A 13710-nucleotide genomic window follows, 5' to 3' on the forward strand; every position below is an offset into this window, starting at 1 on the left:
ACCACGATCGCTGCTGCACAAGCCCGGGCTCCAAATGTCGTCAAAAGCACAAGATTCGTATCCGACATATTTTGGCTTCATTTCTGGACAGTGGGAGGAAGTGGAGACGCGTTGTCCATCTTTATTTACAGTCGGTGGTTGAAACACCTGAATATGTCCAAGCTGAGAGATCATTTCTAAAATCACATTAACCAAAAAACATTAAAATCTACGTTCAGTCTCCTCAATATCCGATATATTTAGTTCAGGAACAAGTAAAACCCCAAATCAGCAACACAGAGTCTGTATATAACAAAATGTATCATTTATTTTTATCAAAAATTTAAAAGAAAAAATACTTCACAGTGAATGATGATCGCTCCTCTGCATAAATGAGGCCTGATGGGTCGTAGTTACGATAACTACATTCCTGGGCTACAATCTGGAAACTTAGAAAAAAGCATTTCCCCAAAAATATTTCACATGTGGCAAAATTTAATAAAAGTGGAATTCAACACTGTCCATCTTTTACAGAAGGAGCAGCTACAGATCTGCACTTTGGCCACAAAAAAATTGTATCTATTATAGTTGCAGATCATTAAGGGCAACACTGTCCAACATGAAAAACAACTTTACTCTAGATATAACAGGGATGTAGAAATCTCAACTTCACTGGTTGGATGTTTTAGTCAAGCTGGATTTCATTCTTATACTATTTATGAAAATTCTTTGTTGAGAACTCACTTTTTTGTAACAAGTACGTTTAAATTCGTTTATCTCCAGTTTAGATTGAGACAAAACACATGAAGGAATGAAGGAATTTCGTTTTCTGGATGAAGGTCAGTTTCATGACGACACGCAACGGTCGTCATGAAACAAACGTTTTAACGTTGAGCCTGAAAATATTCAGCATTTTGTTTATTGTCAACAAACGCCACGAAAAGACCAAAAGCAACGATGTATTTGTCCGTCTCTCGTGTCTCTCGGCTCCAAACCCACTGGTTTCCTCCGCTAAAGAGGATGTTTTCGCCCGTCTGTTTGTTGGTTGCTTGGATTGTCAGCAGGATTACACAAAAACTACAAAACTGATTCCACCAAACATGATAGAAGGATGTTACATGGACCAAGATTGATTGATTTCCCAAAGAATAGGAAGAAAAAATAAAAGACTTGGTGCAGATCCAAATAAAAATCTGGATCTAGTAAATTTAAATGTGGTTTCATAAAGGGAACTGTTGGACCTCGGCGGAGGTTTGTGCTCTGCTGATTTACATTCTAGTTCCTACTGAAGGTAAACATTAAAAAATGGGTCACAAATTGATAATTTAAAATTTCAAAACAAGAAAAAAGTCGCCTTCAGCAAACATTACTTAAAAAGGGGTAAACTATGCATTTGTTGGGGACTATTTTCAGTGGCGGATGAATGTGCATATCTGGCATCAGGACGGTTTGTGTCAGACTGAGTCAAAATGTGTGTTATGTGTATGTTTTTGGACAATAATGGCTCTATAGCACAGAGATTAATCAGACTTCAGATACAAAGTTCAGTCATAATTCATGAATAGTTTTGGTCTTTTTGTGGGATTTGTTCACAGTAACAAAAATATAAATTATTCACTTTGACTAGGAAACGATTCAGTGAGGCTGCAGCAGCCACAGGTCTGAATCAAGAAGGTAACTTAATATTAAACCCAAAAAATAGAGATATGTTTGAAGGGGAGACATAAAAAAAATGATCTCTCATCATCACTTCTGCCAACATCAGAGTGCAAACCACCACACAGCTCACTCACTCAAAACACATCAATATCAACAGCAAGTCAAATCATTTCCTCTTATACAGACCCGCACTTCCCTCTGCTTTATGAAGACGCCACTGAAATATAAAAATGTAAACAAACCGGCAGGGAGCTGCCGCCGCCGCCGCCAGTCGAGTGTCTGTGAAAACAAAAACTCCGCGTTCCGGCCGCATGTCCGACTGTACAGTTCATGTTTTCAGGCACTGGATTCTTACCTAATGAACACTCCGTAAAGTTCAGGGTTCATGTCAATAACAATAATTTCAGTGATGCTGCCAAACGGAACAACAGGAGTGTCAGTAGTGTCGCGCTGACGGGCAGGAAACAGCTTAAATCTGCTAAACGATTCAGACGAAGTGTCTGTAGAAAACCAAAAGTGAGATAAAACAGCCGAGGTCGACCTCAGCCGGCGTTTCTCTGCGTGTCAGAAGATGAGGCCTCCCAGGACTTTGTCCCCCCCCTCACAAAAAAAACATCCTGTTCACGCTCTTTCCTGTAAATGTTAGCTCACAATTATTTTATTAAAGTTGTTTACAAAAAACGTGCCTTGGCTTTTGTTTGGTAATCTGTTGACACAAGGTACTAAATTCAGTTTTCCCTGTCTTCCGTTGTTTTCTTGACTGTTTGGATTTATATCAGCACTTTTCTCAACAATTCGGAATCCTTGGAAACGGGAGCTTTCAGGAGATGGCTCCCAGGATCGAGCCAGAGGTGGAAGAATCTCTGCAGTACAAGTGAGGGGTCAAAGGTGAAAGGTCATTCTGAGTCGGACAGGACAATGATCTCATCTGGGTCACACTGGGTCGCCACGTTGACCTGGAAACACAAACATTTCTAGTTTATTCAATCCAGCACCTCTCACAGACCAAATCACAGGAGTACAGTTGTTTAGGTTAACCAGGACACTAGTGCAGTATTTATCACATGAGGATATACCTTGTTTTTCTTGGGAGGCGGCGTCGGCTGGGAGCTGCTGACAAGGTCCTGGGGTGGAGTGTCTGCTCGGATGGCAGGTGGAGAATTGCAACTAAAAACACCCATATCCAGAGGGATGTCTACCTCACTGAGAGGAGGAGGGAAGGATGTAGAAAGTTTACTGTGCAGGTAAAAATCAGTTTGTTAAATTGTTGATTTTGGTGACTGAGAAAGTCTAAAAAACATCCTGAATTTATTATATATAATTAACGATTGCAGTGTGTAAAATCGTGTATTTCAGTTTGTACAATAGCTGTGTCTGAATTCAGGGGCTACATCCTTCAGAGGCTGCATGTGAAGACAGATTACGTCACACACGGACAAGACTGTCCCATTTCCGAGGCTCCTTGTGATGTGCCTTCCATCCCCGGGAAACATGTAAACTATAGACTGTAAATTAAGATGGACGACGCATCTCCACTTCCTCCCACTACCCAGAGGTGAAGTTAAAATATCACGACTACGAACATCGCCATCTTGCGCCGATATAACGTCATTTGAAGGCACAATCTGTCCAGTAGTGATCGGGGATGGAGTCGCTGAAGTGAGGTCCCCGTCACTACATGCGCTCGACCACCCTTGAGTCAGTCTCAGCTGTCAAACATGATGTTTCACCATATATGAGAACTACCTAAATTGACAGACACCATCTTTGGAAAAAAGATTTATCTGACATCTACTTTGACATTTTCAGTCCATGTCCCATCTGCTAAAAAAGAGGTGGGGTTTATGACCTATATTGCAGCCAAACACCAGAGGGCGATGGAGACGCTTTGGCTTTACTTTTGCATGACCATGTTGATTTATTTTCTTGTAATATTCTGCACGTCCCATTTTAACAGTTTCTACAAAATAAGAATCCCTAAGTTTCACATTTCTTTTGTTGAAAATGTTTCAAACCAACCCCCCAATCAAAAGCTACAAAAATCTAACCTACAAACAAACTGTGCAACAATAGATTTACATTTACTTTGAGAAATAAGTGAGTGTTGACTTGTATCACTGCTGCAAATATCACAATGTGTAATACATGACAGTACCTGTCCTGGACGATTATGTGCTTTGTATTTATGGAGTTCTCTGATGTTACTTCCTCCCTCTTCCTCTTCTGACTCCTCGTAGCTCGGGGGCTGGGTGGTGGCGACGTCCCGTTGGAGGTCATCGTGTTCGATTTTTCTGAGATCACTGCTGGTGACGGGGGCGAAGATTCCCCATTGGCTGCTACCAGGGAGATGTCTGCAGGGACTTTACTGGTGCTTACCAGCACGTCCGAGACATGATTGGAGGAATCCACACGCTCCTCTAGTCCTGCAAGTTTACCATTAGACAATGGCTGCTGCTCATCAGTCTGCATGGGCTCTGATTGGCTCGGGCTGTCTCTAGGTGAGGGGATATCAGACAGGGAGATCTGGGATTTGCTGTCATCCGATAGAGGACTGAGTCCACTTGTGACTGGCTCTTCTCCCTCATCTTTAACGCTTCTCGACAGCTCGTCTGTCTGATCCTCCTTCTGGGCGTCATCTCCTGCTTGCTCCGCCTCATTGCTGTTGTCGTCCTCATTCTCATCATCGTCTATGGATATAAGAAAAGTTAAGCAATGCAATTGTTACTCCCTGTCCCCGCCATCTTGTTCTGCTAACAGTCATTTTATCATCAAACTGTAAAGGAGACATATAATGCTTTATCAGTGTTTCTTTCTTCTGGTGTTAATGAGAAATGTTCTGCAAAGTTTAAAAGTCTAAAGTCTGTGGAAATGCCTCGTCAGTAGTACGGCCAATAATTCCCCTACGTTGTGAAGATTTGAAATGTGTAACAGAGAAATGATAAATCCTGGAGAAGATAATATGATGAACTCAAATCTCCCCTCAAATCTTTTGAAATTTTTTTTTTAAAAGAAATGTGAATGAACATGTTCACTCTAACCAGGTCCATCCTGCTGAGTGCTGGCCTGGATCTCCTTCTCTATGTCTGGGTCTGATGAGTCGTCTTCTTCTTCTTCATCCTCCTCCTCCGGTTCTTCCTCCTCCTCTGCCACTCCGTTCGCCTCTTTACTTTCTCCTCCCTTTTCTGAGTTGTCCTGAAAACAAGATGTGTGAGAGGAGAGTCAAACAGGACCGGATGATGAGTAGAGGTACGGGAAGGAGGAAAAATTGTATATAGTACAGGTCTATATTGCATGTTTACTACTTTATGACTTTTTACTGACGGTCAAAATGTTGCCCCCCTGATGTTAATCAGTTTTTTAGTTTTACTTAATTGTATTGACAAGAAATGTAATTTTATTTCTATTGAAGTTAACTTGAACCCATTTAAAAAACAACTTCTATTTGAGTTTATAATATAATTAATAAATAATAAAAGGCAAAAACAGACGTAGTCGTCACCATTACAAGTCTGGGACCAGGGGAAGAGAGCGTACAGAGGGAGAGATGGTGCACCTCAAAGTTAACGGGCTCCGTTCCTCTTTCCTCACAGAAATTAATGTGTTTCATTTAAACTGTGAAAAAAAACAGGTGCATTGGAGCAGCCAACAGAAACAAGTCACACTCCCTCATGATGTAAATATTAACTGGGCGAACAAGTCCAACACACTATTTTCGTGATAAAGCCAAACCTCTTTCTCCTGTCGTCTGTTCCTCTCCTGCTCCTCTGTGTCGTCTTGTTTGACGGCGTACTTGGTGATAACCTCGTCCAGGCTGGAGAGCGCCACTTCTCTGTTGGATCGCAGCTTTTTCTGCAGTGAGGGGTTCGAAAGAGCCGGGTCTAAGGCTTCGGAGGGTGATGGAGAAAAGAGAAGAGAGACAAGAACAAGCGAACAGCAGAAGGACCAGAGGGGCAGGTATGAGAAAAAAAAAACAGGTCAATAAATTAGAGTTAGATAACAACAAAAGAAAGAAAAGAGAAGGAATGAAACATTAAAAAAACACTTAAATGTTAATTTGAATTCAATTAATTTGATTAAAAGGTACTCTGAGATACAGGAGCCTTACCAGGTTTGTAGTTGTCGGTGAGATGCGAGCCGAAGTTGTAGACCAGGTCCAGGTGACGTCTCTCCTGTATGCGGCTCCCGGTCTCTCTGAAGGCGTCGAGGGCAATGTGGTTCAGAACCTTTCGGCTCAGGCACAGCTTGTAACGTTCGTTGGCACGTAACACCTGCTGGAGGATGTCTTGGTAATCCGGAGGGTTCCTCTGGGCCTCCTGACTGTTAATGTAACGCTCGATCTGAAGGGAGGAATGTAGGATATTAGGAGCATGTCGGTCACCCACATTAAATACAGTAGTTCCATATGAAGGTGATGTTTTCTACAGCTGTGGTACAGTCTGGTTTGCACTGAGCACGTGCTCCACAATCCTGCACAGCTGGTCTGCGCAGGACTTAAGGAGCCTAGAGCTGATGGTGTCAGGACCCTCGGCCCTTTTCGCTTATTTTACACTTATAAAATGGTTTTAAGCAACAAAATGCCATCTTACCCTTTTGTTGATCTCAGGATAACGAGTGCTATTGTAAGGGATCCTCTGCTCAATGACTCGGCCCGTTAGCGTGTTGCAGCCCTTTAGTTCACACAGCTTTTCATAGATTTTCATCATCTGGAGAAGAAGACGACAAAGAACAAGACATCTGATAAGCAGTCGCCAAACCTGGTGTACTCATATCGCTTTAATTTGTAACTGAAGCATGTGGAGTAGAGTCTCCATCAAACCCCCAACCTAACCTTGCGTTTCAGCTTGTGCTCCTGGATGTATAAGGAGTCCTCGGCTCCAAGGTCGTCTAAACTCAGTTCGGCCTGCTGCAGGCGGCTGATCTCGTCGTTGTACACCTTCAGCAGGTTCTCCAGGTACGCTATCTGACAGGAATTAAGAACAGACACACAGAGTCAGATGTGTTTCTCTACACAGGCTGCATCCACTACCTACCATTATATATAATATACTGTTGTTTTTAAATAAATCACTGATGCTACGTTTATGTCTGCTGACCACACTACTTAAGTGCCCAAGACTGAGACGTTTAGAAAAACTGCTGATCTGATTTTAGTTTTAAAAATCTGGGGTGAATAAAGTGAATGAAATCATTTCAACTTTTCCTATATATCTGCCTGATTACAGTTTTACTCACTGACTTATCAATGCATATTTATTGATTAATGTTATTAATAACGTTTTATCTGCTTTTATCGTTCATATTGTTATTCTCCTTCACTCTCCACTGATTTCATTCTCTGGTCTTCATTTCAAACAACAAACAAATATCACTATTAATTACAATAATCATCAGCTGAATGATTTACAGGTCATTATAAGCCAAGACCAAAACTAGGCTATACTCACTTGTTTCCTGGAGGCCCTCTTTGCCTTTTTCTCCGTTTCTTGTTCCTCCACTTTGTTGTCCTCCTGCAGCCCTGAGGTGGAAGGTTGCTCATCTTCCGCTGAGGGTTTCCCACCAACCTCCTCCAGCTTAACGTTAGTCTTGTCTTTACCTTTAAGCATAACAGAGGTAGACTGGAGAGAACTTGACGTTGAGGTAGAAGACCCAGGCTCAACCTTGGTGAGCATCTGCCTCTTCTTGGCGGTATGCTGCCTGAGTACGGTGCACAGTTCATTGATGTAGACAAAGGTCTTAGAGCGGTTGGCCTGAGCGCGAGTCAAACATCTCCCCAACGTGTTCCTGAACTCCACGGATGACAGAAAGTCAGGGGGGGCTTTGGCGTGCTTGGTTTGTAGGAAGCTCAAGACCTCGGGACAGTCCTGGGTGAGAGTCGAGCAGTGCTCCACAAACTGGAGGGAAGCAGAAAAGAAAACAGACAGATGAAAAGAGCACGATAGTGGGCATGTTGATGACATTGGTAACACATGACAGACGGGAAAGTGGAACAATAAAAATATCTCAGGAGGAAAGAAAGAAGTCGTGCAGGTAGAAGATGTTGACGAAGACGTCAACTTGGAAAGACAATGACATTTGATTGTTTTCCTGTTGTGAACGCGCCCGACTCTGACAACCTCCTGCTGTGTTCTTCATATGTACATGTCTGAAACATCTTTAGTGTTACTGTACATTTATATTAATTTCTATTCATGCAATGTTACTGACATCAACCAAAAAGAAATGAAAAAACCAACACCACTGTTATTTAAGCATTCATCTTCGATTGAGTGCTCGAGTTGGATTGTAGAAAAGTAACAAAAGACAGTGAGTACTTGAATCAGTTTGTGTCCTTTAATAAGAGCTCACCTCAGTGAACAATCTCTCATTCTCTGCGTGCAGGACATGGCTCTGCTTCTTCGCGGTGGCAAAGGGTGACTGGGTAATGTGGGTGGGGAGCGGCTGCTGAGCTTTGAGTGGCGAGACATGTTTAGCTTGATGCTCCGTGGACAAGGTGGAAGCAGCAAAGGAGGGTTGAGCACTCTCCTCTTCATCATCGTCAAGGACTATGATCTTATCCGCCATCGAGGCGGGAGCCACCGCCATCCAAAACACTCGTTATTTCTGCTTTCAGGAAATACAAACAGGAGAATGTTGATCAAGGAAACCGATACTGCAGGATGTCGTATAATCAACAGACAGCTGGAACATTTAGATCAGACAGGAAATATGACAGCTTCTGTGATGATAGACTAATAACAGTAACACACAAAGAACAAAATTACTTTTTCAGCACTCGCATTTCAATAAAACTAAACAAAGCAGCAACAATAAGTCTATTGACCTATTAGTCAAGATTAATCAGCAACTATTATCATAATCAAATACTTGTTCCTGGTGTCAAAGATGTTTTTTCACCATTGTCTGGTTACTTGTATGATTTTGAGCAAGATCACAAAAAAACTACTTGATGGATTATAATTAGACTTGGTGGAAGGATGTGTTCTGGGCCAGGCAAGAACTCGTTACATTTTGGGTGCGGAATGGGATTGTGGACAGATCCAGGAATGTTTTTCACTTTACATTGTGAGATAGTTTTTTGTTTGTTTGTTCCAGATTCTTAAATATGAAGATTGGATGTTTTTCTGTCATGCATGATGGTAAAAATCTAACAAAAACAAGGTGATTAATAGAAGCTTATCTGTTGATGGAAATAATCGTAATAGCAGGTCTGAACTTTAAAGATTTTGTAAGCAGTTGCCCCAGACAATACATTCTGGAACCGATACCAAGATGGTTGTTTTTCCTGCAATATGAGAAATGCATACATGTTTTGAACAGAACAGGTTTCTCGTTTAACAAAAGACACAAGTCTAATAAAAAAAGAATAGACTAAAATTGTCAGAAATGAGGTAAATCAGGAAGTAGCGTTGTAGCAGAAGAGAAAACGATTTGTTGCACAGTCCTCTTGTAAAGCATGACTATGACATCACGCAGGTCAGAACGAGGTAGACAAAAGAATAAAACATAATAAAAGGCAATAGAATTCAAATTAAACAAATTATAAATATGAAAGTTGTATCTAATGTATGTACATTAGATACAACTTTCCCTGTAGTGGTTTAGAAATGTTTGAAATAAACTGACAGTGAACTACAACATTTCTTTTGACTTATTAATCATTTGGAGATGTTTCTCAGACACAATTACCCAAGATGCTCTGGCTCAAGCTTCCACGAGCTGAAGACTTGTGGGTATTCTTTGTCTCCTGTGGAAGATCGGGGACTATTTGAGGGGGTTTGAGCTCCTGACCAGAAACAACCAGCACATTTAAAGACACCATGGTGGTGGACATTGTCCCTATTGTGTCCGTTTACAGGCCAAATGTGCATCAGGACAGTCATCACCACAGCAGCCTCACACAGAAACACAGAGCCACGACGCTCTGGTTCCTCCCGAGCCCCACGACGGTGTGCACGAACACGGGCAACACACAGTGAAGGGGTCGAGCTCGGTGACAGGACGGAGCAGGACAGACGGAGAGCGGGACAAAGATGGAGGGATGTGCTCCCTGACACGGGCGGAGACATACTCACACACACTGACCTCTTGTTCACGGGCTTGAGTTTGACGGGACGACAAAGGAGGAAAAAGCTCCTTCCCGACGCATCGTCACAACACTGGCTCACAGCGGTTAGCTAGCGTTAGCATCGCGCTGGGACTTCGCTAAGTGAGGAAATAACGAACCGGAAGAAAAGTCCACATGCTGCGTTTTCTGTGAATTCACATAACGAATAAAACCAACGAAGCGGGAGACTCGAGAATATCGTGATTTGAATCCCGCAGACTTTGAGTTTAAAAAACAAAAACAACGCTCGGTCAACTTCGCTGGAGATTCCAGGTCGAAAATGTACCCGCTAAAGTCCGCCCAGCATCGTCTCCTCTGATTGGTTGAGGCTGAGTAATGTCGACACCCATTGGATGATTTCAGACCATTAAGAACCGTTGATAAATTTAGATATGTTTTTTTTATCTGTTTAAAAAACAGCTTTGACAAAATTAAATGATTGCATGAAAAGATTAGAATCTAATTTCATTAATGATTTTATCAAATTTAGACTTAAGGCTGTAAAATTCAAAGACGTGTATAAAGCTATAGATTAATCTAAAATACAACGAAAATAGTTTAAATCTCAACTCACATTTAATTAGTAATTATATATATATATAGAAAAGCCTTTCTATAATGATTCAAGTATATTCTGAGTTCAGGTTTTAATCTAATTCTGTACAAGATGGTGTACGTTCACTACGCCGTTTTATTCTGAAAAGGACAACGGAAGTCACATTGTCTCATAATACTGGTTTAGGGTCCCCTTGTTTTTTTAAAGTACCGGTCACAATAGTTATCATAATAATGTTCCATATATTTTAGTCATGAATGTACATGAAGCATTTATATTTATTTTTAATACAATGTACAAATTGTGCACTGTTTTATTTGCACAATGTGGTGCACAAGAATGGTCCCACCCCTCCACAAAGTTTCATGTTAAGTTTTTGTCTAATCTTGCAAACACACAAACAAACACACAAACAAACAAATGCAGACGAAAACAACCTCCCTGAAGTAATAAAACTGAGGAGAAACCGAAACGAAAAAATCAACCCCACTAGAAGTTGACAGCAAAAAATATTCTATTCCAAGCACATGTTTAGTTAAACTGTCTGTTTGTTCTAAATGGATTAGATTCATTAATTGATCTAAATACGAATTTATGTATAAATTACTTAATTACTACTAATAAATGTGTATTTAGGTTTTCTTTTGATGTCCCCCCTTTAAAAACAACATCATCATTATTATTATGAATTCTCTGCCGAGGAGGACAAGGAGACTCAGTGGCCTGAAAGAGACAAATGAAACCATCAGTGTGATCCGCCCTCAGATCAAGCATCAAGACTCAGTGTCATATAACCAAAGAACAGCGAACAGTCATGTGATTTACCAGAAACAGGGATGTGCTGTTTGTGCCTGGTGGGGGCGCTGTGGCACTGTGACTGAGAACTGAACAAGAAATCTAACCCAAACACACACACACACATATAAACACTGTCCTCCTCCATGATTTCAGAGGACATTATATTGACTTACATTGATTTTCTGGAGACGTACTCAAACCTTCAGTCCTACCTTTAAACTAAACCTTCAGTAAAACCTTATCCAAAACCAAAATATAATATAATATACTGTATATATAAAACAACACATCAAGTCTGGTTTGGGCCACTTAAGATTAGTCGTCTCTTTAAACTTACATTATTTCCCTTAAACACCTGTTCAAGGCTCAATCTGGTGTAATGATCCAATATTCCTCTAAAAGAAATGATTGGAGAAGAAAAAACATTTGAAATGAGCAGGAGAACTTTGTTGTTTCTTTAATCCTCTCACACACGACCCCTCAGGTGTGTGTTGGGACCTTTAAAGTGGGACAGAGCCCAGGTTCTCAATGAGTGGACATCACTACCTCACAGTATATTTGTTTAACTGTCTCGGTGAACTCTTATGGTCGAGTGTGGGACGAGCCTTCGTCAACCAAGCCTCAGTGTCAAACATCGATTCAGTGGAACACGAATGATGCGACATTTTATAAAGTGCTTCGTGAACAGAAAGTCGAGAGTGAAACAGAAATGAAACACGACATCAGCTGTTCAAACATCAACAGAAGAGTTAAATTTCTCTTGTCTGAGCAGTTTTCAGCAACACAACAGAACTGAGTCTGATCTGATGCTTGTGTTCTCTTTCTGCTTTGGTTTTATTATTTAACTTGTGAGTAAAACAGAAGTAAAATATGGCTTCACGTTCACTATCTTGTGTTATTATATTGTCTGTCTTAACAATGGGGCTCATCTGTGTTAGTTAGTTGTTTGCCTCTGTGGGGGGGCTTGTTTTCAGGTTGTCTGTCCGTCCGTCCCATACTCATGACTTGAGATATATCTGGGATTCCTTGAGGGAGTTTCTTAAAATTTGGTACAAATTCTGGACGAACTGATTAGTTTTGGTGGTCAAAGGTCAAAGGTGAAGTTCACCTGGACTCACAAAATATGTTTTTGGCCTCTTGAATGTGACCTCTGACCTCTGAGAGGGAATTTCTTCAACTTGAGATGAACTGGTTAGATTTCAGAGGTCAAAAGTAAAGGTCATGGTGACCTCGTATGAATCTGGAAAAATAAATGTGTAGAAAGATGTAGACAGAAACTGCACTGGTACAAATACATTATCCTACAAGTACAATAATCCTATAAACAGATTATCTTACAAATGTGTTGCACTACGTATAAATGATCTTAAAAATATATTATCCTACAAATACATTATCCTACTAATACATTATCATACAAGTACAATAATCCTATAAACAGATTATCTTACAAATGTGTTGCACTACGTATAAATGATCTTAAAAATGTATTATCCTACAAATATATTATCATACAAGTACATTATCCTACAAGTACAATATCCTACAAATACATTATCATACAAGTACAATATCCTACAAGTACAATATCCTACAAATACATTATCATACAAGTACAATATCTGACTAATACATTATCCTACAAGTACAATATCCTAAAAATACAATAATACAATAAACACATTATCTTACAAATGTGTTGCACTACGTATAAATGATCTTAAACATATATTATTCGACTATACAGGGTGTGAAGTTATAACACTACGCAGTTCGTTACTTTCACTTTTCCTTCTACAACCTCAGTTGCTGAGTTTCACCCAGTTTTAAGTGACGTAGAGGCTGATCCTAATTTCCCATTGGCTCAGAGGATGTCCCCGCCTCACAGTTTGTCCTCGTTTCCCCTGTTTTCGTCTCTTGTCTCCACGGTCCGTCTCTCTGTGGAGAAAAGAGCTCATCTACCTTCAGCCCAGCAAAGAGGAATACACCACCGCTCACCATGTTCACTGTACTGTCCCTGCTTCTCCTGGCAGGAGCACACAGCGCGACGGCACGTGAGTTAAAGTCCACGTTTCTACTTTATTATTTCAGACTTAGTTGTTCATGACGTGTCTCATGTTTCATGTTGGTTTATAAAAAGTTGTGAAGAAATAACAGGTTCAGTCCGTTGATATGAATCAAGACTGTTATTTATGTAAATATATATATTTTAACATCGTTTTAATTATTTATGATTCATCTCCCAGAGACTCAAACACCTCAGTTATTCATCTAAACTGTGTAAACTGACAAATATGGCGACGACTCAGGTTTTTTTTTTTTATCGTAGTCAGTAGATAGCGCTGTAACAGGAAGCTGCTGAGGACAAACAGCTTCCTGCTTTGTTGGTACAATGTTCAACATCATTTAGGCTGATAAAGACCGCGAGTAACATCACTGACATGAGATATTACTAAGTAATGATCTGTTATCAATGTGACCTCCTACTCCAATACAATCAACACACATTGTTACTAACACAAAACACAAATTCATCTCTAATGTAAATGATGTCAGTGAAAAGAAGCAGGGAGACAAAGAATCAGGACGAGGCTGCCTCCATGATGAATACATG

General features: G+C 40.6%; 2 protein-coding genes across 5 annotated transcripts in view; one reads left to right on the forward strand and one right to left on the reverse strand.

The window, feature by feature from the left end:
- Window positions 1–289: 289 nt before the first annotated feature.
- On the reverse strand, window positions 290–10056 carry daxx (death-domain associated protein). Of its 4 annotated transcripts, none has more exons than XM_035150895.2 (11): window positions 9721–10056; window positions 7984–8241; window positions 7083–7529; window positions 6467–6598; window positions 6225–6341; window positions 5744–5975; window positions 5368–5522; window positions 4677–4830; window positions 3794–4325; window positions 2715–2841; window positions 290–2594 (listed from the first exon to the last, which is right to left on the reverse strand). In XM_035150895.2, exons 2-11 carry the CDS (start codon window positions 8218–8220, stop codon window positions 2535–2537), a joined length of 2193 nt encoding a protein of 730 aa, XP_035006786.1. In that variant the 5' UTR covers window positions 8221–8241; window positions 9721–10056; the 3' UTR covers window positions 290–2534. The 4 variants fall into 4 exon arrangements, with proteins under 4 accessions (XP_035006786.1, XP_035006787.1, XP_035006785.1 ...); XM_035150896.2 differs by having other exon boundaries at window positions 9711–10056; XM_035150894.2 differs by having other exon boundaries at window positions 7984–8238; window positions 9721–10055.
- A 2933-nt stretch (window positions 10057–12989) lies between these two features.
- LOC124851125 (major histocompatibility complex class I-related gene protein) overlaps window positions 12990–13710 on the forward strand; it is a 33223-nt gene continuing 32502 nt past the window's right edge. The window contains 1 exon segment of the mRNA XM_047344069.1: window positions 12990–13150. Within this exon segment, the coding sequence (XP_047200025.1) occupies window positions 13096–13150 (55 nt within the window). The 5' untranslated portion in view covers window positions 12990–13095.

The sequence above is a fragment of the Hippoglossus stenolepis genome, chromosome 17 (genome assembly GCF_022539355.2).
Source record: "Hippoglossus stenolepis isolate QCI-W04-F060 chromosome 17, HSTE1.2, whole genome shotgun sequence".
NCBI lineage: Eukaryota > Metazoa > Chordata > Actinopteri > Pleuronectiformes > Pleuronectidae > Hippoglossus > Hippoglossus stenolepis.

Coding starts and splice junctions, on each gene's coding strand:
- daxx (XM_035150895.2), bottom strand. CDS start 8,220: ATGGCGGTGGCTCCCGCCTCGATGGCGGATAAGATCATAGTCCTTGAC. Junction 4,326..4,676: donor CACTCAGCAGGATGGACCTG/GTTAGAGTGAAC, acceptor TTATATCCATAG/ACGATGATGAGAATGAGGAC. Junction 2,842..3,793: donor CACATAATCGTCCAGGACAG/GTACTGTCATGT, acceptor TCCTCCTCTCAG/TGAGGTAGACATCCCTCTGG.